The sequence below is a fragment of the Channa argus genome, chromosome 6 (assembly GCF_033026475.1).
Source record: "Channa argus isolate prfri chromosome 6, Channa argus male v1.0, whole genome shotgun sequence".
Taxonomy (NCBI): domain Eukaryota; kingdom Metazoa; phylum Chordata; class Actinopteri; order Anabantiformes; family Channidae; genus Channa; species Channa argus.
In genome coordinates, this window is record NC_090202.1 from 10,291,294 (window position 1) to 10,311,717 (window position 20,424).

At 38.7% G+C, this 20,424-nt stretch overlaps 2 protein-coding genes across 2 annotated transcripts; both read right to left on the reverse strand.

The window, feature by feature from the left end:
* Positions 1–3,568: 3,568 nt before the first annotated feature.
* LOC137129236 (sodium/potassium-transporting ATPase subunit gamma-like) lies at positions 3,569–6,784 on the reverse strand. Its single transcript, XM_067508180.1, has 6 exons — positions 6,674–6,784; positions 5,417–5,465; positions 4,605–4,640; positions 4,193–4,267; positions 3,902–3,933; positions 3,569–3,687 (listed from the first exon to the last, which is right to left on the reverse strand). The coding sequence occupies exons 1-6, from the start codon at positions 6,767–6,769 to the stop codon at positions 3,664–3,666; spliced, it is 312 nt and encodes a 103-aa protein (XP_067364281.1). The 5' UTR covers positions 6,770–6,784; the 3' UTR covers positions 3,569–3,663.
* Positions 6,785–7,196: 412 nt separating this feature from the next.
* Positions 7,197–20,330, reverse strand: fxyd6 (FXYD domain containing ion transport regulator 6). The gene is made up of 8 exons (XM_067508181.1): positions 20,142–20,330; positions 12,338–12,391; positions 11,855–11,878; positions 11,179–11,214; positions 10,995–11,069; positions 10,679–10,715; positions 10,516–10,565; positions 7,197–8,515 (listed from the first exon to the last, which is right to left on the reverse strand). Exons 2-8 carry the CDS (start codon positions 12,384–12,386, stop codon positions 8,478–8,480), a joined length of 309 nt encoding a protein of 102 aa, XP_067364282.1. The 5' UTR covers positions 12,387–12,391; positions 20,142–20,330; the 3' UTR covers positions 7,197–8,477.
* Between the last annotated feature and the right edge of the window lie 94 nt (positions 20,331–20,424).

Consider the following 20,424-nt stretch of genomic DNA (forward strand, 5'->3'; position numbering starts at 1 on the left):
AAACTTTATTCATTTCACAAATATCCAAACCACTGTGTTGAGAAGATTATTTTAGAGGATTTTATACCATTGCCCTTATCCAAATGACAGTTGTACAGTGAGCAAACAAATGTAGCTCCGAGTGTTTGACTTTAATAAATATATCTAATTGCTACACTAACTTAAATTTGCCTATAATTAAAGCCACAATACGTAATGTTTTTATTATAAAATAACTCATTGAAAATAATTTTGATGGTACGCTGATGTGTAATAAGCAATTGACATCTTAGCTACCACAGCAGCACAGTCGGATCGACAGCTACTCCACTATTTAGCTTTGGAGTTCATCCAGGAAACCTATCGAAAAAACAGCATAACTCTATGCAGCACAGTAGAGCTAGTTGTTCTCGTCGTACATCCATGGGTTTTTTTGGAATGGCTCGTAAACAGATGTGACAAGGAGGCTACGAAGCAAGGACAAGAGTAAATATCAGACTGACAGAAGTGGAGCTGGTGTTCTTGCTGTTGGACCATCAAGTAGTCACTTTGCTGTTGTGTTATCTTGATGTGTGGTTGCGTTAGTGAACATTTACTTGACATTTCTTTACATCTACACGTGTAAACAGTGGTTCAGCAAATGTAGCAAACTTTCGAAATAACAGACTACCAGGGCATTGGAAGTGGTAATAGGCGCTCTTATGTATTTAACTGTGTGTTTTTGCTTTTCACTTTTTGCAAAGGCAATCCAAGTTTTCTAAGATTATTGTAGTTGGCAAGTTGTTCTGACTCTATTTGTGAAAACTTTGGCACACAATTGGAATATTTTTGGAGCTTGCATATTTTAATACTGCAGAGTTGTTCGTGGTTCACGCTTACACTTCTTCCACATCGTTACATCCACATTCCTCCACAAAAAGCGCTTCACATCCTGAAAGCTTCCAACCCCGTCCTAGACCCAGCTGATCCAGAAAACAGGCTCGAAATACTTTTGTAAATTTCAGCGTTGAAATTTTTTTTTTTTTAAAGTAGCTGAACATTGTAAGAATGTGTTTTCACTACTGGGCTATTGAGTGTAGCCTCATTGACTAAATGGAAATTTAATCTTAATTTTGAATCTACAGTACAACACAAAATGTGGAGTTTTTAAAACTGTCCTATGCGAGTCAATAAATAAGTTAAATTATATTAAATCAATTAAAAAGTGGTCCACACTGTGGCAGAGTGGTTAGCACTCTTGCTGGGTTCATGCCCCAAGACTGGACAGCGTTTACATGTTCCCCCCGTGCTTCTGTAGGTTTCCTCCGGGTTCTCCGGTTTCCCCTACTGCTAAAAACGTGTGTTGGATACCAGGTCAGGTTGGCCCATAGTAGTGCGCTCAGACAAACCCTGCATCTGACACAGTTTTGTTGTACACCTTGTATGTATAATGACAAATAAAGCACTTTACCTTTTAAATCAACAATAAAGTGACTAACCCTAAGCCTAACAGGGAGAGACAGTTGTGGCAGGATGTTGCTGAGTTTGGGTAAAGACCCACTTTCTACCTCTAGAGACATCGTCTAAACCCAAACGGTAGCGTTGTTAGCAGAACTACAGAAATCATTTCTATTTTGAAATGACCTTATCATGTGCAAGCACAGCAATACGTGACCAACTAGTCAGCAGTCTGGTTCCATTAGCCAATAGATAGGCAGCATGTAGTTTTGTTGTTAGTCACTTGTCACAAGGTGCTGGGTCACTTTGTCTACAGTCTATCAGGAAAATGCATCTGGGTTTTCTGATGGTGGGTTTTTTGGCTCAGCAGTTACAAGAGAGGCAATTCTTCTCACACATCCTGGCCAGGACAGGTTGCTTGCGTGCATGTGTTCTCCAAACCTCCTCCTGGTGGTGTGATGTTATCAGCTCTAGTGAACTGTGTGATAAACAGATTCTCATGCTTACCTCAACTGTAGCCCTCATGGAAAGCAGCTGACCCAAGCACTGAGGGATCCACCGGGTAAAGAAAAAACTGTGTTAACTTCTACAGTTTGGTCCTTAATTATTCTTCAAATTCTGGAGGCTAAACAGAAGGAGAAGAAAGAGAGAGAAAGTGAGAGAGAGACATGGGGAGAGCACAGGGGGTCCTTGGGACTCACCCGGTTGACAGCTCCTGTCTCATCCTGTAACGACTTATTTATTCAGGGATAATTAATCAGGCGCAGTTTTGTGGCGGTATGATTAATGCGCTTTGTCATAAGTGCTGCGGCGGTGAAAAATACAGTACGATGCTGCTGCTCGGCTCACGTAGCCGCGAAACGTCCAGTTTAAACTAAAGTGATTCGGGGCCAGTGATTCATGGATGAGGACGAGGACGAGGAGGCGCTGCCAGCGCCCAAAACCAGTAAAAAGTACCTTGTGGCGTTTTTATTCGTGTTGGGACTAGCGAGGGTGTTGTGCTGCTGTGCTGGTGATAAGTTTTAAAAAAGTGCCTGGTCCTCACATTCCTGTCTTTGTTTGGTGCACAGGTGAACGTGTGCCCCTATTTGTTTAGTCAAAGTCTCACATGTCATCTGCAGCATTGACATTTCCAAGACTGCTGTCTAACGTGAAAATGTGTGTGACTACGCTTCATTTTGTTTTTTTGTTTTTTTGATGGTCAAAGCAGTTTTTCTACCTACTTGTTCGTTTCCACTTTGGGCCATTTGCGGTCACTGGAGTCCCGTCTCCACCGTCAGCTCCTTTCATTTGAACCCAACCGGAGGACGCTGTGGCGCGTGAAGAGCCTCCTGTGGTCACGTTGGTCTTATGATGCCACCTCGTGATCGTTTTCGTTACCACAAGTCCAGGGAAGTTTTATTTTTTCTTCCCTTTTTCAGTGAAGTCCAGCTCTCAGTAGGAACAATATTTTGTTCCAAAGCTCAAAATAATGGAACAAATATTGAATTTGACTTAAAGTGCAAAAGGTTCTAAAAATAATAATAATTAGCCAATCTTGCAAACTATTGCACGATAGAAATGTTATGTATGGCAGCGAACCTGCAATGCAGCAAGCTAAAGTTAAAAAGCTTTCACTGGTTAAGGATTAATGTCTAGGTTTCGTGCGGGGCTCCAGCACATCTTACTTAGGGCGTTTAATTCACAGAACGCACACGCAACACGGATGCAATGGAGAAAAACTACGTGACGAGGAGGAAACTAGTCCCTCGCGAAGGTGACGCACTCGCCCATAAAAGGAAGCGTTTCCTTCCGAGGCTGGAACGCTTGGTTTGTTCCTTTCTGTACCGGGTGTAATCAGGTGACCTGCTGCCTGTCCTTTTACTCCTTATACTCTTTAAATGTGTTACATTCGTTCATTCGTGTGTATATTCGGTACATTAAGTACTTTTATGACATTTAGTTTTGATGTATTCCGACACTTTTGTCAGAGACGTAGCAGATCTTTAATCTGAAATGTTACATGAACAACAGTAATGTGTTATTTTTATTAAATCTGTTTGTCACAGATACCAGCAAAAGAGGACATGCAAAGATTCTTGTGATTAGCAAAACATATCAAACCCAGGTTTTCCAGAGCAGCACTGATTTTAAATGAACAAATGAACACAACCCAGTTACATACACAGTTTATTTATACACACAACAGTTTACAGTGTAAGAGCACATCCTTGCTGTCTCTTGGGTTCCGGGCTGGTACTGCACAGTTTAGTCTTGTTCGACTTGTCTTGACTGTGAAAAATAGAAAAGCAGTTGTCATTTTTATCTAGGGATTGTGCCTGTTTTATTTTCCATCTCAGAGAATGGCCTCATACATTTTACTTAACGAACGCAAAGTTTAAAGTCATGACTTTGGCCTTTTTGAATTTGTATTCTCCCATAACGTCCACCAGGTGTCACTACACAGCTGTATTATATTGCTGCAGTTTTTGGCCTCTTCCCTTACCTTAGATTTTCCACACTTTCTGATTTTGTTGCCTGTATTGGAAAAAATAGATCGAGATTTTAGTTCCTGAAAGTTTAAACCTATTGCTCTGATAAGAACATAGGTCACAGAAGCATATCTGTAGAATTGAAACAGAGCCTCATAAACACTATGCATGTTTTTGTAATACTTCCACTCATTATTCAGGGCCATTATTGTTTGCATTTAGCCAGTCATTTTGAGTTGAAATACACACGTAAGCTTGTACACACACAACAATCACAATAACAAAGGACGTAGCTGGTGAATTACCTGCCAGTAGAAGGATTGATAGGAACACAATGACCCCTGCGAAGATCAGGCCTCCAAGACGCAGTGTATAGTAGTCTACAAATTCACAGAGAAGAGTCACCAAGCTGTAAATGTATCACCTGTTTCTCTCTCTCTCCATTTTTACACCTTCTTTGTCTTTAACTCTTCTTTGCACCTTTTCACTCACTGCCCCATTTTTTTTTTTTGTTTGTTTGTTTTTTGTCTTTCACATTCTCACATGCTTTTTTCTATTATTCACCTTCTTCCACTGTCTATAACACACACCCACTTTATTTGCTCATCTAACTTCTATGTGTGCTGGCAGAAACTCCCTTTATTCTGTGCATGTTTTTTACTAACACATAAATCTATTTCATCTGAACAGGTACAAAGCTGTTAAGAAGTTACTTACCATATACAAAGTCTGCATCTGGGTCAATGTCTGCACCTGGTGATAAACAGAGTTAAAAACCCAGTAGAAATGTCCTACAGAAACCACTGCTGTTGTCTCAAGCCATTTGAATGCTTGTGAGAAACTGACGGGTCCTAATACTCAAGCACTACTGTCTTAAAGCAAGATTCTCAGACAAAGCACTTTACAGACTGAATGACTTGCTGTCTAGGTGTGAATGTTGAGAAAACAGATCACAATCATCCCCTGAAGGTGTATTTCACACAGACAGCATGCGTTTTCTGTGGTGGAATGGATATGAATTTAGAATTGAAACCATTCTTACAAATAGTAGTGAAATATGTTGTAAAAGCCCAATGCTGTAGCTGTGTTGTTTTCCTGCCACGGCAGGGGCACCTGTACCCAATGTCCACCCTTTTCTGTACAGTGTCCTAGCTCACTATGTCCTTTTACCAATCAGCAGGTTGGACAGTAGCAGTGCATATTTGTGACCATAATTAGCTGTTGAAAAATGCAGAAATATGAGATGGTGAGCAGCACTGTGAGGCTGCAGGGCACTCCTTGTTTTTTGTTCTGTGCTAAGCTATCAGCGGACACACTGCATGACCCACAAAGGTTCTAAACTGTATTTAGTTTTTCTAAATAAGCAGTTAATAAGTCAGCTCTGCATTACTAAGATACATGATTAACACGCTGCTGTTTGTGGTCCTGACTCAGAATCAGTAAATTAAGAATGGCTCTGACCTTGCAAACATTATGTTGTTCAAATGATGTTAAAGTGTCTGTTGTTAGGGTTTATTAGAGTAACTTACCTTTAGGAGAAGACATGTTGGCTTGTCTGTGTGTGTTTAGTTGACCAAACTGGAAGGACATAATGCAAACAATAAACAAAAGGCAGATGATAGCAGCCAGGGAGAGCTGGCGAGCCATCCATGTTTGCTGATTTAAATAATTCAATCTAACTTTCTTTTAGCAGGAACATCCCTACTTTATATGCTGATAGACTTATTTACCATTAGATAATAGATGGATAGTTTGGATAGATAGTTTTCGTCAGAAGGAAAAATTGTACAGATTTGGTTTCAAGTATTTTCTACATTTAACTAATGTAAATAATAAGGTTAAATAATGAATATACTAGGCGCTTGTTTTAATTGGCTGGTTCGATTTAGATGAGAAGCTGCTGAAAGGCTTAGAAACACTGTATTTCCTAACAAATTGCCAACTGCAGCTGTAATAGCAAAGTGATTGCCTTGATCTTCAGTGAGAACTTGAAGAGGTTAATGCAGATATTGATCTACTTTCTATAGCCATTTTACCCACACACACACTCACACACACACACACACACGCTTCTCATTTGATCTACAGCTCCTGACCCAAAATCATTGACTTACACTGATTAACGGACTAAAAATTTCCCCATGCTGCCTCAATTCTGTCCCACTGTGATTTGTGGACTTCAGTACTTTTATTCAATATGTGTCTGGGCTTGTTCAGTGCGCCACCAAGCATAAGGGCATATCAGACAGTTACTCATTAATATATTCCAGCTTCAATATTCATTAACCTTGAACACTGCACAGTCGGATAGAGGTTATATATGGAGCAAGAAGAGTAGCGGACACTTGTCTAATAATCCAGAACTGAAACCCAATGATTTAGGCAAATATTTACACCCTTCAGTGCAGCAATGCATTACTGCTATTAGATTTCCTCAACTGGGGACAAATCCACTTTTGTAGTGGGAATGGATTTTGCCATGTGCTTTATTAATTTGCCTCATCACATAGTGGAACATCTTGCTCAGAAACACTTTAACTTTTCATTGCAAGAATGCTAATAATCTCTATTTTACAGATTTACAGAGATACACACCCGTTAAAAACATCTATTCATGATAAAAAAAAAAACTTTAAAGTGGATTAATATGGTTCTTGGAGAATTAAGTGCAATAATACCACAGTAACAGCTTTTGAAGCAGTTGTAACAGAGCATGCAAAACATAGATTTTTATGGTCTGCACATTTTCTGTAAATAATTGTTTATAAATGCAGGTTGTGACTCACCTGAGCTGCCAAGAACTCTGTATCTCCTCTATCCAGGTGTATGTACGTGTGTGTGGCCCCGTCTGCAACAGGGGCTGGTGCACACCAAACTCCCATCCCATAGTACCACCCATCAGCACACATGCACTCACACACACACACACACACACAAACCAACTCCCTTCGCCCATGGACAAATTTCAGTTCACTTACTCAGTTACATATTTACAACCTCATAAACTTTGTTGTCTGAGCCACTAAGGAGTAGATCTGGTGACCTTTGGTATCATAGCAGAATGAGACTCTCCTGGCAAACAGCGAATTTGCTCCTTCACTTTCATAGCCCCAAGTAGAAGTGTATGACCTTGACTGACATTGCTAGCTAACTATAAGGCTGATTTCAAGTCCTGCGTGAGGGTTAATGTAAAGTCAATTTTGACTGAAATGTTCAAATATAAAGAACTTGAAAAAGGTATTTAAAATAAATTGAACTTAATGCTAAAAAGTAGATTTTTTTTATTTAAATAAAAACAAAAATACACCATTCTGTGTGTTCAGACATACATTTATTTATTTATGCCAGAAGCACAACAGGTTGCTACACAACAAGGCCTCATGCGTTTAATGAACATAGCATTTACTTGTACAGCAGTTGTTTTTAATGAAGGTGAACTCAGACTTAATACGTGTGGAAGTCTGACCTGAAAATAAATTTACAGCAAGAAAATACACATTTGTACTTATGATTCGGCTTACAATGGGCTAGTATTAATGTAGTCTGGCAAATAAATAATTTCTGATATAAGTTTCACTTCTCTCTAAATCAACATCCAAACTTTTTTTTTAGGGATGTACTACATGGCTTTATCATGAGAGAAACTGACTAAGAAAACAAGGCAGAAAAAACAGAGGTCCAAGCTTCACATATTTGTGGCACTAGTGAATATGTATGGGGAAAGTAATCATAGTCTTCTGGGGACAAGTTAATCCTGACGGAGCCAGTGACGGAGCACTGGAGTGGATGTGTGGAGACAAAGGCAGTGAGACAGCTGATACAGGAGCTTCCTCTACAAAAGGTATTAAAACACAGCAGTGGAGGAGCTCATGCAGATACCTGCACATCATCTTGTGCTCAGTCAGAGAGCTGTTGCAGTTGAGATTGTCTTATATAAGGCTCATCACATCTACATGTAGATATACACATGCATCTGTGATGTACACACAAACATATACAGGATGCCCACGAATATAAATCAACATGTGCACACACACACACCAAACCATTCAAACACAGTCCTAAATGAATATTTATCTTATCTGTAAACTATATGTATCATAATACTATATATACTTATATGTGTATAATCAGTGTAAGTATGAACATTTGTTATCATCCAAATGTGTTATCCAGGACAATTGACAAAATAAACAACAAAGTGACAATCCTACAGGTAATAGATGGAAGTACAAAACAAAGAACAATAGACCACACAACATTAAAAACTGTTCTAGGGCTTCAAAGACAAACTTTATGTACACAGAGCTACTGGCTAAAACAAAGAACTAGAGTGAGTGAATGTCACAGGAAGGCACAGCAACAGACAAGCACTGAGGGACTGGCACAGTCACGATGGAGCACAATAGGCTAAAGATTTGTCTTCCGAGCACAAGATATATGTACATGTTACACCTCTAAATGTGGACCTCCTCTCGCACCCTGTCATATAACCAGTTCTAATAATCATTAGTTTCTTCAGTGGGCTAGTAGCTTAAAATCAAATAAAACTGATTATTTCAGAAGGCAGTCCCGCCTGGTGGAGTTGCTTTAAGTCTCTGCTGGAGTCTCTTTGGCATCTGCGGCAGCTAAAGGAGGTCAAGGACAAGGAATTTAGTCAAGTGCAAAACATGAAACTTCTCTGTGAATATGTCTGTCCTTCTCTCTCACTAAGTTATTCCTCTGATATTTTTGTTTACAAAAGACACCCCCAGCTTTGTTTTTGACCTTCTAAGTAAGATTTTAAAGTTTTACTTAACGCAACAGTGGCCAACTTAAGCTATTAACAATCCTCTCCGCTCTGCCCAGTCCTCCCTCTCCCTGCTCTGACTCAGCTCCACCACACTCTGCGTAGCCCTTCATGTAGTTGTCGTGATGAAATTAGAATGAACAATAATGCTAATGAAGTTATTAATCATACAGAAACTGATTAGTCAGAAGAGGAGAATCTTGCTCAAACGCTTTTAGAATGTGATTGTATCTGCACGGTTGTCAATGCTGTTCGGTCTTTTTCTCTATGTCAGAAAGGCTTCAACAGCAACAATATGGAGTATTTTTCTATTTTTTTATATACTTTGTAGTTGCTACAATGAATTTTTGTTTTATGTGTTTCGGACACACATTAATATTAATAATTTTAATATTGGACACTGTATATTTCATTACATTTTTTGTTGATACTTTGGAGATTTCACATATGTGATCATATATTAAAAGTCCCTGCCTCTATTCAACAATACTTTATATTTTATTGATTATAGGTATGAGGTACTGAGGCATTCCTACTTTTACATACTTCTTTTATCTCTGCTTTCCAGACTGCATGATAAAAATCAGCTTGCACAGACTGATAAAAACACAACATTTTATCACACACCATCTTTAATGGTGTGTTCAATGATTCCAGTGCATTGAAAGCATTGTATGAATGAGCACTGTATTAAATTCTATGTCAGACTTATCAACTTTTAAACCTTACTGAAATAATTTTCGTGACCTCTTTATCAGCCATCAGGTGGTTATTCAGGATGAGGGAAACTACTTAGGGCAAATGACGAACATGAATCAGCTGTGCATGTGTAAGTCACCACAGTGAGAAGCATAGAGCTTACAGGGAAAGAAGGTGTCTCTCCTCTAATATCCAACCATCCCTGATCTTTAAGTGCTTATCGTGTTCAGGGTTGCAGGGGGCTGGAGCCTTTCCTGTCTCTCACTGGGCAATAGGTGGGGTTCACCCTGGACAGATTGGCAGTCTATTTCAGGCCCAACACAGAGATACAGACACAGACAGACAACCATTCACACTCACATTTACACCTACGGGCAATTTTGAGTTACAAATCCACCTAATGTGCTTTTCCTTGGACTACACACAGAAAAGCTCCAGGCAGTATGGAGATTTAAACCAGGGACTTTCTAGATTTAAGGCAACAGCTCCAAACCCTCCAGCACCGTGCTGTTCTGTACTCCAATATGATACAATCCCTCCACACTGTTTACAAGAAGAACTGTATCTTCCATCCAGTTGAAAGTTGAAGTTAGGATATACTGGGTTATAGGCTTTAACTTTCCCACTGTATTCTACTGTTCTATTATTCTATAACTAGCTCCCTATTTAAAAAACACATGATATTGGATACAATACCTTAGACATCAGGGGCAAAGTGAAGGCATTTTCTATTAAAAACTAGTGGCTTTAATATGTTTAGTTAATGTATAAAACTGGCATGGGGCGCGCTACCAAATACAACTCAAGATAAAAAATAAGTGAAGGATAACCACGGATATAAACCTGGTCTATCCCGGTTGGTTTTTATATTGTACTGAAATCATATTAAATCTTAAACAGCTTTGAAAGTATGAAATCAAAAGGTCATCAGCAATTTAAAGAACTGAATATATAATTTCTATGTCCTGTCTTGTTCTGTCTCACATGTACAGTAAAGATCAACACGTGCACACAGAGTGTATCACCTCCCTTGTCATCTGAGCTGTGGGTTTCTCCCAAAGAGAAACTCAATCATTAAAGTATGTCGGGGTTGAGCTAGAGGTGAGAGGAGCTGACAGAGAGTTCAAATTTGCATCTTACCCTTGGAGACAATCAGGTTCTCCTCCTGCACCTCCTCGTCACCAGGGGCTCTGTAGAGAGGATCCACAAGTTGTCATGGAAACCACATTATGTAGGACTATAAAAAAAGGCCCAACACAACCAAGTCTTTGTTTTTTCAATCAGAGAGGGGATATAGACATACCTGGGCTTCTGGTTGATACTGCAGCGGCATCGTCGACCTTGAAATATAACAAATTATTACTGCATTGACTATGGGTCTTATCAGAAAGATGCAGTGCATCTGTTTAATTGTTGTTTAAAGTAATTCACTGTAACCAGATTAAATGTGTAATTAATGAAAATGAACACTGTATATGAAATTGGATGGTGTAGTAAGACAGTTGGAAAATAAAATAATGATTTGTAATTAATTTTTATAGTTTGACTCCATTACATTGAGCGCATCCACATAATGTCATGCTTCACAAGTTTACACATACTTTAGTAGGTTAACTTACTGAGGATAAGAAGAATACCCAGTGTGAACAGCACTACAGCAAATGCCAGTCCTCCAATCCTCAGGCTCTCGTAGTCTGCAAAGAAAGTTGAAGAGAAAGGAAACAGAAGATCTTAAAGTATCTTTGTGTGTAAATGGAATTGTGGTTGTCACAATGTGCTGACCAATGTTTTTAGACAGCTTACCATAAATAAATGGGTTTTCAGCTTTTTCCTGATCATCTGTAAAATACAAAACACACATTTACAACCAATGTGTTCACATTTTATCATGTCAAACAACCCATATCTCAGGGCACAGTATGAGGGAAACCCCGAGGTGCTGTTTACTTATATTATATATAAGTATTATATTATATTAACTATTATCATGATGTTTTTCTACAGTTCCCACAACTTTAGTCAAAAAAAAACAAACCATACAACAACAAAGTGTTCGTGGTTTTGCAATCAGAGGACCCCCCGGAAATTGGCACCCTCTTGAAAATGAGATGATTCATCTCAATGCTTTTAGTCTGACACAATAAAATGTGAAGAGTAGGCAAAGAAAAGAAACCGTGACGGTGGATATAATGAATACAGATGCTCTCATCTGGTAAATGTATATTGTCACATATTCAGACAGAATCATTTGTTCTTTTCCAGCAGCACAACCACTCTCATCCCTCATCTCTTTAGCATTTTATATTTCTCACAAATGTCTCCTTCTAAAACAACAATTTGGGTGTGTGAATTAATCCAAGAATCTTCCACTGTTTGCCATAGAGAGGGACTGGGTCTGATCTAAAAACCTACAGACCCTTATATGTGGCTGTTGTGACATAGATGTGAATTCATTAGACTTAATAATGAGTGTACTCACCCTTTGCACTGGGATCTGGTACAGCTGAGGGGCAGAAAAGACAGAAAGTGATTTGTTTCAAAGGGTGAAAGTAAAAATGAGAGGGTAGAAAGAAGAAGGGAAAAATTAGGCGAGAGACAGTGAGTGAGAAATGCTTATACACTGTCTAAACATCTATGTATGTTTTACCTCACACATGCTCCGAGTGTCACTGAAAACAGTTCGCAGCACAGCAGCACATCATCTATTGGTAGTGTGGGAGCATGTGTCCGGGTTTAATCATAGACTCTAAACAGACCTTACACACTCAGTCAGTCACATAGCCAGTCTGCAAAAGCCACACACAAAGCCCTAAAGACGTAATTGCTGTTTAGCTGCAGTATGAGCCTAAACACCCAGGGAGTGCCTTTCCATTTAGGATCAGCACCAGCCCCTACACTGCCTCCATATGGACAATTGGCATGTGTGCATGCATGTGTGTTTTGTGAGTTGGGGGGCACTTACCAGCCACGCACACCAGGAGTGAAGAGAGAAAGAGCAAAATAGTTTCCATGGCAACTGTTGACACAGAGTAATAAAAAGGGAGGGTGCGAGAGAATGAAAGAAACACAGGGAAAATAAATAGTTTCAGTATGCTGTACTATTCCAGCACATATACACCTTTACAAACACAGCACGCACGCATTAAAAGGTGTGTGAAAAGCACATCAGATCACGCAGCACTGGCTCTTTTCAAACCTCTACAGTTCAAGTGATGTAAAAGGCCTACGGATATAGTTTTTTTATCTTGTCTAACAATCCATGTTCACATGGTCTCTTTTCCAGGCAGGGATTTTTCCTTCCTCCCTGTGGACATCACTCAACCTTGGCCTATTTTCATGTAGGCTGTTCTGCGCACACAAGCAAACTGTGTCCTACAAAGTGTGTTCATATTTAAGTATTTCCACTGGGAAATATATTTTGTATAGGATTTGTTGTGTCACACAGATTTGCTTGTAGCTACACTAGCTCCATATTTCCTGGGATGATGACGTTAGCCTGTTGATTTATGGGCAGTAATCCAACTTTGCCTCACACTGTAAAATCTCAATGACTTTTGCATGGATTTCCATTATATTTTGTACAGATATTAGTGGTTCCCAGATTATGGGTCCTAATGAGGCTGGTGACCCCCTGATATTTTTGGTCTTTAGTGACACATCTATACTTCTATTGGTTGGACTTGCATGAAATCTGGTGTGCGGATTTATCTCCACTTCAAACAACATCCACGATCCCATTACTTTTTCTCCAACATCATCATGAAGTTGTTTTTTCTATTTGTCCAGTGCTTATAAAACTGATGAAATTTTTTGTACTCTTAATACAACCGTTATCATGCTAACACAATTAAACAAGATGGAGAAATAATGACATTAACATTAAGAAAAACTAAGCATGTTAAAATTCTTTCTACCGGTCCATTCTAGCACTGGACTGAACACAGACCTTTTTAATCCAGCCATCTCTCACAGAATATACAGCTAAACTGCATCAACAACTGTTGCAATAAAGGTTTCAAATTTTGACAGAATTACATTTTCTATTAACATATTAAGGATAAATTGTTTATTTCACTATCTGGCAAATCACACAAATGTAGATACTAAACAAATGAGCAAAATCTTCTCAGTTGGTATAAACCACTAGAACATTTGATATTGAAGTCCAATGTCCACTTGCAGTAACATTTTTATGGTTTATGTTCAGGCACTCACGGCTTTTTGTTAAGGTAGGATAATGTGTTATATAGAGTCCACAGTGACTTAGTTCAGAGACGTGTTTATTTCCATTTAACTAAAACCATAATGTTGAAAATGCTAAAGTACAACTACAAAATGTGAACACAAAATGTTGAATTTGAAAGCATGATTGTGTTTTTCTTTAATATCTACTCCTGGGAACCAAAGTGCGTGTCATTAATAAAAGGATTTGATTTGATTAATGCGCTGCACTTTCTGCCACTTACAAGTAAAAACCATTTAAAGCCACACTTCGGTTGATTTAAGCCTGGCAATATTTATAAACCGACAAAATATAGTGCACGTACAATGAGGAAATGCTGGGTTTGTACATTTATAACACTCCCACATAGACAAGCTTGAAAGGTCCGTTAATCTTCTACTGCCCCCAGCCCCCCTCTCTCTGATATAACAATAATGGCCAAAACGAGAATAAATGGACAAATGCAGACTCTGTGGCAACAACATGTCACAAATCAATATTTAGTGGTCTAATTCAACACTGATTCTTGTGTGAATTCTTGTGTCGTATGTCTCAATCATCAGGAAGCACCAAGCTAACAGGGTGTACTGAGAGGACTGAGAGTAATGGTTCGGTCTTGAATAGAGAAATACTCATGGACTACTTAATTTGATAGCAATGTATTTGAAGCATTTCCACAGTGACTTAATATACGTCCGTAGTATAAGCACAAAGCAGGCTCTGCCACTCTTTACTAAGAGTGGTTGTCTACCTGCCATATATACATCCCTGCCCATGTGACTGACTGTCTCTCTGACTGATCACGTCGATGTTTGGCCTTCTACCCATTGTCTGTCTTCAGCTGTATCGGAGTTACAGGACATAGTGCACTTAAATGAACAGCGCACATTAAAGTCATTAGCAAATGTACGACCGTAGAAATCTGGAGTTCGCTCTCTGTTTATTTGATTTGGGAGCCCTGGTACAAAGCAGAGAAACACGGTGGTAACTGGGACATTTCTGAAGTAATATGATACAAGATGACAACTGAGGAAAAGAAAGCCTGTGGCATCCATTAGACTAATGGATTGTACTCTTAAAATAAAAATAAACTCTATGTGACCTTGTCCATGGAAAACATGTTTAATAGGCTTTTTCATGCTAGAATAATTTATTATCATTTATTAGTTTATTCTTTTTTTTTTCTGTTCTCCACATTGATATTGTATTACAGAGTCTTAGGTCTTTGATATTAATTTGAAATGAATAATCAATCATTCTAAAAAAAAATCCAAATGCACAATAATTTCAACTTGTTTTATTGTATCTCTCATCATAGTAAAATGGTGTACAGCTAATTTAGAAGTAAACTGACCAACCAAAAAGGGATCTGCCATTAATGATCCAATAGAATCTCTTGACACTAGACAGCCACTGTTGCCACTGACAGCCTCTAATAACTTGTGGTGACTAGAGATTTTTTCTTTTTGAAACATGATACAAGAAATATTTAGATTCAGTTGGGTGCAAAGTTTTCACCCTCTTATTTTGAAATGTTAAAAATAGGGAAATAATGAACTTTTTTCCTTAACATAATATCTATATACATTCTAGCACCATTTTTCATTCTTAAAAAAGGATTTAAAAATAATGTTAATTAGAACTAATCATTTTGGATGCAAACTTTTGCAGTGATTATATATAACCAGCACTGCGCAGCTTGGGGTGGGGAAATGGGCAGTTGGGGGTTCAGTGTCTTGCCCAGGGACACTTCGTCGCACTGATGTAATTGTCATTATTTTGCTAGAACAATATAATTTTATTATACACTTCTTGACAATTCTTCTTACTTCTGATGATAATAGAACACTTGTACCAGCTGAATGTGCACTTTTATTAGGTTTATTAAGTTTGAATCCCAATTACATTGAATTTGCCTATTTGTCATTTCAAAATAAGAGGATGCAAATTTTGTAGAACCTGTTTTTTTCCCACTAAGATGTTAAGTGTCCTGTAGCATGAATAATTGGAGCAGACTGCAGTCAGGGTGATCTGCAGGGCAGATCTTCAAACAATCTTTGACAACAAACAATGCCGCAGCTATGTCGGTAACTCAGGCTGAGCCGTGATGAAAACGTTACAGGTTAGTAAACAATATATTATTAATAAGAGTCATTCTATAAAATAAAAGTCTGAAGTCATTTGTCAATGCATTTTTAACTGTACACTCTACAAATGATATGGTGCATTCAGAGGGAAACCTTCGTAGTCTAGTTAAAACCAAAACCCAATATGAATAATGAGACATGACAATATAGACTTTAAAGGCATGTCTTTGACAGATGCACATATTGAAAGAGACATAATGTTTCACACCAGAAATGATGACTGATGTCTCGCCCCTAACTGTATAACACTTATAGATAAAGTGAAAAACATATCCAGTTCATGTACATGGTGTGGATAAAAGTATAAAATCTAATTATCAATACAAAATATCACTAGTGCATGACTTAAAGTGGAAAAACCTTCCAATCTTATGAAAGTATTCTTTGCAGTGACAGAATCTGTATTACTTCAGAGTACTGAAGTCCATACTTTTCACTGACAGAACGATTATGTATACCTCACATCAGATCAGATTCTAGTTTAGCTCTAATTGACATATAAAGTATTGTGGTCAATTTTGAACAATTTAAAATATATAGAAGAATCCAGATGAGTTCTTCTTCTGCTGTCACTCAAACGCTACAGAAGTATTTCACTGAAGCTTTATTAGTAACGTCAGTTGTCTCCTGCATGTATTGGAACTAGTTAACAACTTGCGTAAATGTAATGGCGGCCGCAGGAAGTAAAGACAAAATGAAACCAAATAAAGGTCATGCCACGACACCTTAGTGGGATGGAAATGTCAGACATCTCATCCATGCCCTTGTGCGTGGGATTTACATTAAAAGAAAGTAACACCTGATAGCAAACGTTACTGTTTGACAGTGCACTGTTCCACATGCGTTCAGGAGCAGTAAAGAGTTTAGGTCACCTTTGTTTGGAAAGGGCACAGCGCCCAATATGCAATTATGGGTACGGTAATAGTGTTTTTTCTCTTTTAATCAGAATTGTATTTATGTTTTTACTCAGGGAATAACATACAGTTTAATAAATCTTATATTGAATAATGTTTTGTCTTGAGTTCATAAAGACAAAAATAAAAAAGATTATAATCTTTAATACCTTATGTGACGGTAACATAAGCATTGTCCTGGCTGTAGCCTCACTTCACTGAATAGTTGCTACCACGACGTTATGCACATTTGAATATGCACCACCTTGAGATTACATTTTGTTTGTAACTCCAACCACTGGTCTCATTAAATCTTTTCGTTTTCATCTTAACTTTCCTCATATTTTAATAATATCCTGCTTATCCTGTCTGTGAAAACCTCTACTCTTTACTTCAGATCACAAGTTGAGAAATGTGAATAGAGCTGTTGAAAGTAACAGATGTGGGCCTCTGGGTAAGCCCCCTTTTGTCATTATTTTCACTTACAGCAGTTTTCAAATCAAAAATAAAAGCTTAATACTAATAAACAGAAAACAAAAGTTCTTCTAACCAATCAGAGATTGATAAGTGAGTTCTAGCATTCCTATTCATTTTACCTCAGTAATGACTAATTTCTGAAGGGCTGTGTAGAGTGTGGTGCAGCATAAAGAATGCAGCAAAGCAGTGTCAGAGCAAAGAGGGGAAAGACTAAGGCAAACATTGATCCTGAGTTTCATCCTACTGTGTTGCACATTGCAGCTTTGATATATTGTAACAACAACATGTTCTATAACATCCTCTGAGTCTCCTGACATGATATTTTCAGCAGTAGGAGCAATATGGAATAATGTGGAGATGCTGTATAGCGCTGGCTGAAGATACAGTAGGTCTGGCAGCGCAGAACTAATGGAGGGGCAAGATGCTGGAGGGACAAATAAAGCCCCCAGGTTGTGAATGGAGACAGCTCTGATGCCCTTTTGTATCTTTTCTCACTAATACACTTGTTAATGGAATAGATATGACAGTGAGTGTTCAAGGTTAAGTGGTCCATTGGACAACCTCCAATGATTATGGAGGAACTAAACATAGTCTAGATTAATGGCCAAGACAAGATTAGCCATACTCAAGATACTGGGTACATTCACACCATAGCTGTTTGTGAGCTGTTTGTTTTTTTTGTTTTTTTGCCCCTGACTTTTTACGGACAAAGGAAACATTTTTTTTTTAATTCAATTAAATTTTGCTCTGTATTGATTTTAACATCAAGTATTAGAACAAAACATTTCTGCAACCATGTCCCATCTCATCTTTTGCAAATATTTTACTGATTTGTAGGTCTCCATTGCCTTTTCTTTTGATACACTTGTGTACCAATAAATCCGATTTTTCAGTCTGGCTCTATTTTATTTTCATTATCTATTTTATTATTTCGGGCCAATATTTCCTTCAAGTCAATAAAGAATTTATGAAATGAAAAGAATTTAACTGTTGTTATGGTGCAATATGAATCTGTTTTTATGAATATTTGAGCAACATGGCTCTTTTCAACATAAAGTATCAAATAGCTTTCAGCCCCAGTCTGTTTTCTCCCAGGGTACAATAGGTCAGACCTCTTCAGCTTTACAATTTCCAAATTCCGGCTACCTGTCTCAGAGCAAGGGACAAACAAAGAGAAAGAAGACAGTGAAAAGGAGATCTGAGCAGACAGGGGCCGTCATGGTCTGGCCAAAGAATTAAAGCAAAGGGCAAGCAGAGGAGACACAGTCTGAAGAAAGAGGACAGGGAAAAATCAGTCTGTTTTATGATAGCAACAATTTTAAGGAAATTATACAAAGCATTTAAAAAAGTGGTCAGGAAAGGAGATGCAAAAAATGGTAGGCAATAAAAGAGACATCAAGGAGCCAAAGCAATGAAAGCAGTGAGACATGAAAAACAAATCTACGCTTTGCTATCATTCTACATGTATGTTATGTGTGAGAGGGTTATGGTAAACAAGCTTTAGATCAATGTGACACAGTTGTGTTACAAACATCAGGGGGAAAATCGGACAAGGTCATTAACACTATCCAATGTATGTGCACAATGACACAGTCATTGTTTTGAATCGTTTTTGTAAAAGCCGTTTTCCCTGGCTTAATGTGTATGTTCCATTGCCTGGTCACTGTAAATGGCTGCTTATATGTGGGCATTTGTGTGTGTGTGTGTGTGTGTGTGTGTGTGTGTGTGTGTGTGTGTGTGTGTGTGTGTGTGTGTGTGTGTGTGTCTAAATACATAGTTTTATGTGTAAAAGCTGGCATCATTGTGCCAAATCTGCCTGTATGCTTTCAATCCGAAACTATTCGCTCTCACTCTCATTGTTTAACAAAAATGAACGTCAATACAAATGTAGGCCAGTAAAATAGGTCAGACGCACATGTCTCCACCCTTGTAAAAAAAACAACAACAATAACAACAACAACAACTCCCATCATAATCATCTTACATCACTATGACAACAACGTGCGTCGATCCATTGTGTCCAGTTATCTCCATGGCAACTGGGTCCAAATGAAAACATTGGCGCCGAACGCGAATATTAGTTAAAATGACGAGCTCGTACGAAGACTCGAGGACAAGCGGAGTCCGCACGTCACGGGAACGAGGGGTGTGGCACGCAGCCTCAGAGTCAGAAAGAGTGGGCTGGAATTCCGTTTAAGATAAATTCCCACAGATCCATATAGACATGAATAGGTCACGGTGAGTTATATAGTGAGTGTAATATCAAAAGCTTTTGCCACCTGTGTAAGTTAAGCGCCGAAACCGACTTTAACACTTCATCAACGCAGTAATAACCGCTCCATTATCATATCAACACACAACCTACAAGGTAGTGTGTGTCGTCAGGTTTCACTGGTAGACTCGTAATCCACATTTGGCACGATGTATTTCAGCATCCTACATGTGACGTCTGCGGATCCACTCTCCCAACCTGTGGATCATCTGATGGAGCACAAAAGGGAGCCATCATCCACAGTGTGATTTTTCCCTGTCAGTGAAAGCAACGAGGTGTTTGCAGTACAGTGGCAGCGCTGACACCATGCACGACGTCTGATATTTGGCTTTCAACTTAGGCTTTCAAAGCCTATGATCAGCTGATTGGAGAAAGTGATCTGGTCGCGCTGTGTGAAGGATTTGATGCGCATTCTTAAATATTTTTGCAGCGCAACCAGTGGAGCTTCTAGTGATCCGTGCCTGTAGACACACCCTCATGGTGTAGTAGAGCAGTAATGAAAAACAAATAGCGCTGTAAATGCCATCTCTGCAAGTTCACAGAACCGTATTCAGCAGTTTGCAATTATTGCAAGCATCACTTAAAATGTGCGTTATTGACTAACAATCTAAATAAATACGTGCTTTGTTTTTCCCTCGAAATAAACGTAATGGAAGGAAATACGAGGAGCCCCTTTATCTTCAATGGCTGTATTAATCTCTGCTGACTGCAATTTTGCAAAAAATAATAATAAAGATGCGCGTCTATCAACTCACCTCTTGTTTCTCCAGCAGACCCTTGGTCAACAGTTATCCACTCAGAAGAATCAACCCTCTTGTTTCACAAGGCTTTCGTTTTAAATACTGTCATCTGGCAGTATGTGCACAGTCACATCTACTCGTCCTGGAAAAATAGATGTGATGTATAACAACGTGGCACCTGGAGTGAATGCTTATCCAGTCCTCTCTCTCTCCCTCTCTCCCCCTCTTTCTCTCTCTTTCCCATGCACACACCACCTCCCCAGCATTATGCCAGCCTCATAATTGATTGACACCCTGT

Excerpts from the sequence above, each read along its gene's own strand:
- LOC137129236 (XM_067508180.1), bottom strand. The coding sequence starts at position 6,769 with ATGGGAGTTTGGTGTGCACCAGCCCCTGTTGCAGACGGGGCCACACAC. Across the intron at positions 4,641-5,416 it reads CAACATGTCTTCTCCTAAAG|GTGCAGACATTGACCCAGAT; the intron begins GTAAGTTACTCT and ends GTTTATCACCAG. Across the intron at positions 4,268-4,604 it reads AGATGCAGACTTTGTATATG|ACTACTATACACTGCGTCTT; the intron begins GTAAGTAACTTC and ends GTGAATTTGTAG.
- fxyd6 (XM_067508181.1), bottom strand. The coding sequence starts at position 12,386 with ATGGAAACTATTTTGCTCTTTCTCTCTTCACTCCTGGTGTGCGTGGCT. Across the intron at positions 11,070-11,178 it reads TGAAAACCCATTTATTTATG|ACTACGAGAGCCTGAGGATT; the intron begins GTAAGCTGTCTA and ends CTTTCTTTGCAG. Across the intron at positions 10,716-10,994 it reads GGGTATTCTTCTTATCCTCA|GTCGACGATGCCGCTGCAGT; the intron begins GTAAGTTAACCT and ends TTATATTTCAAG.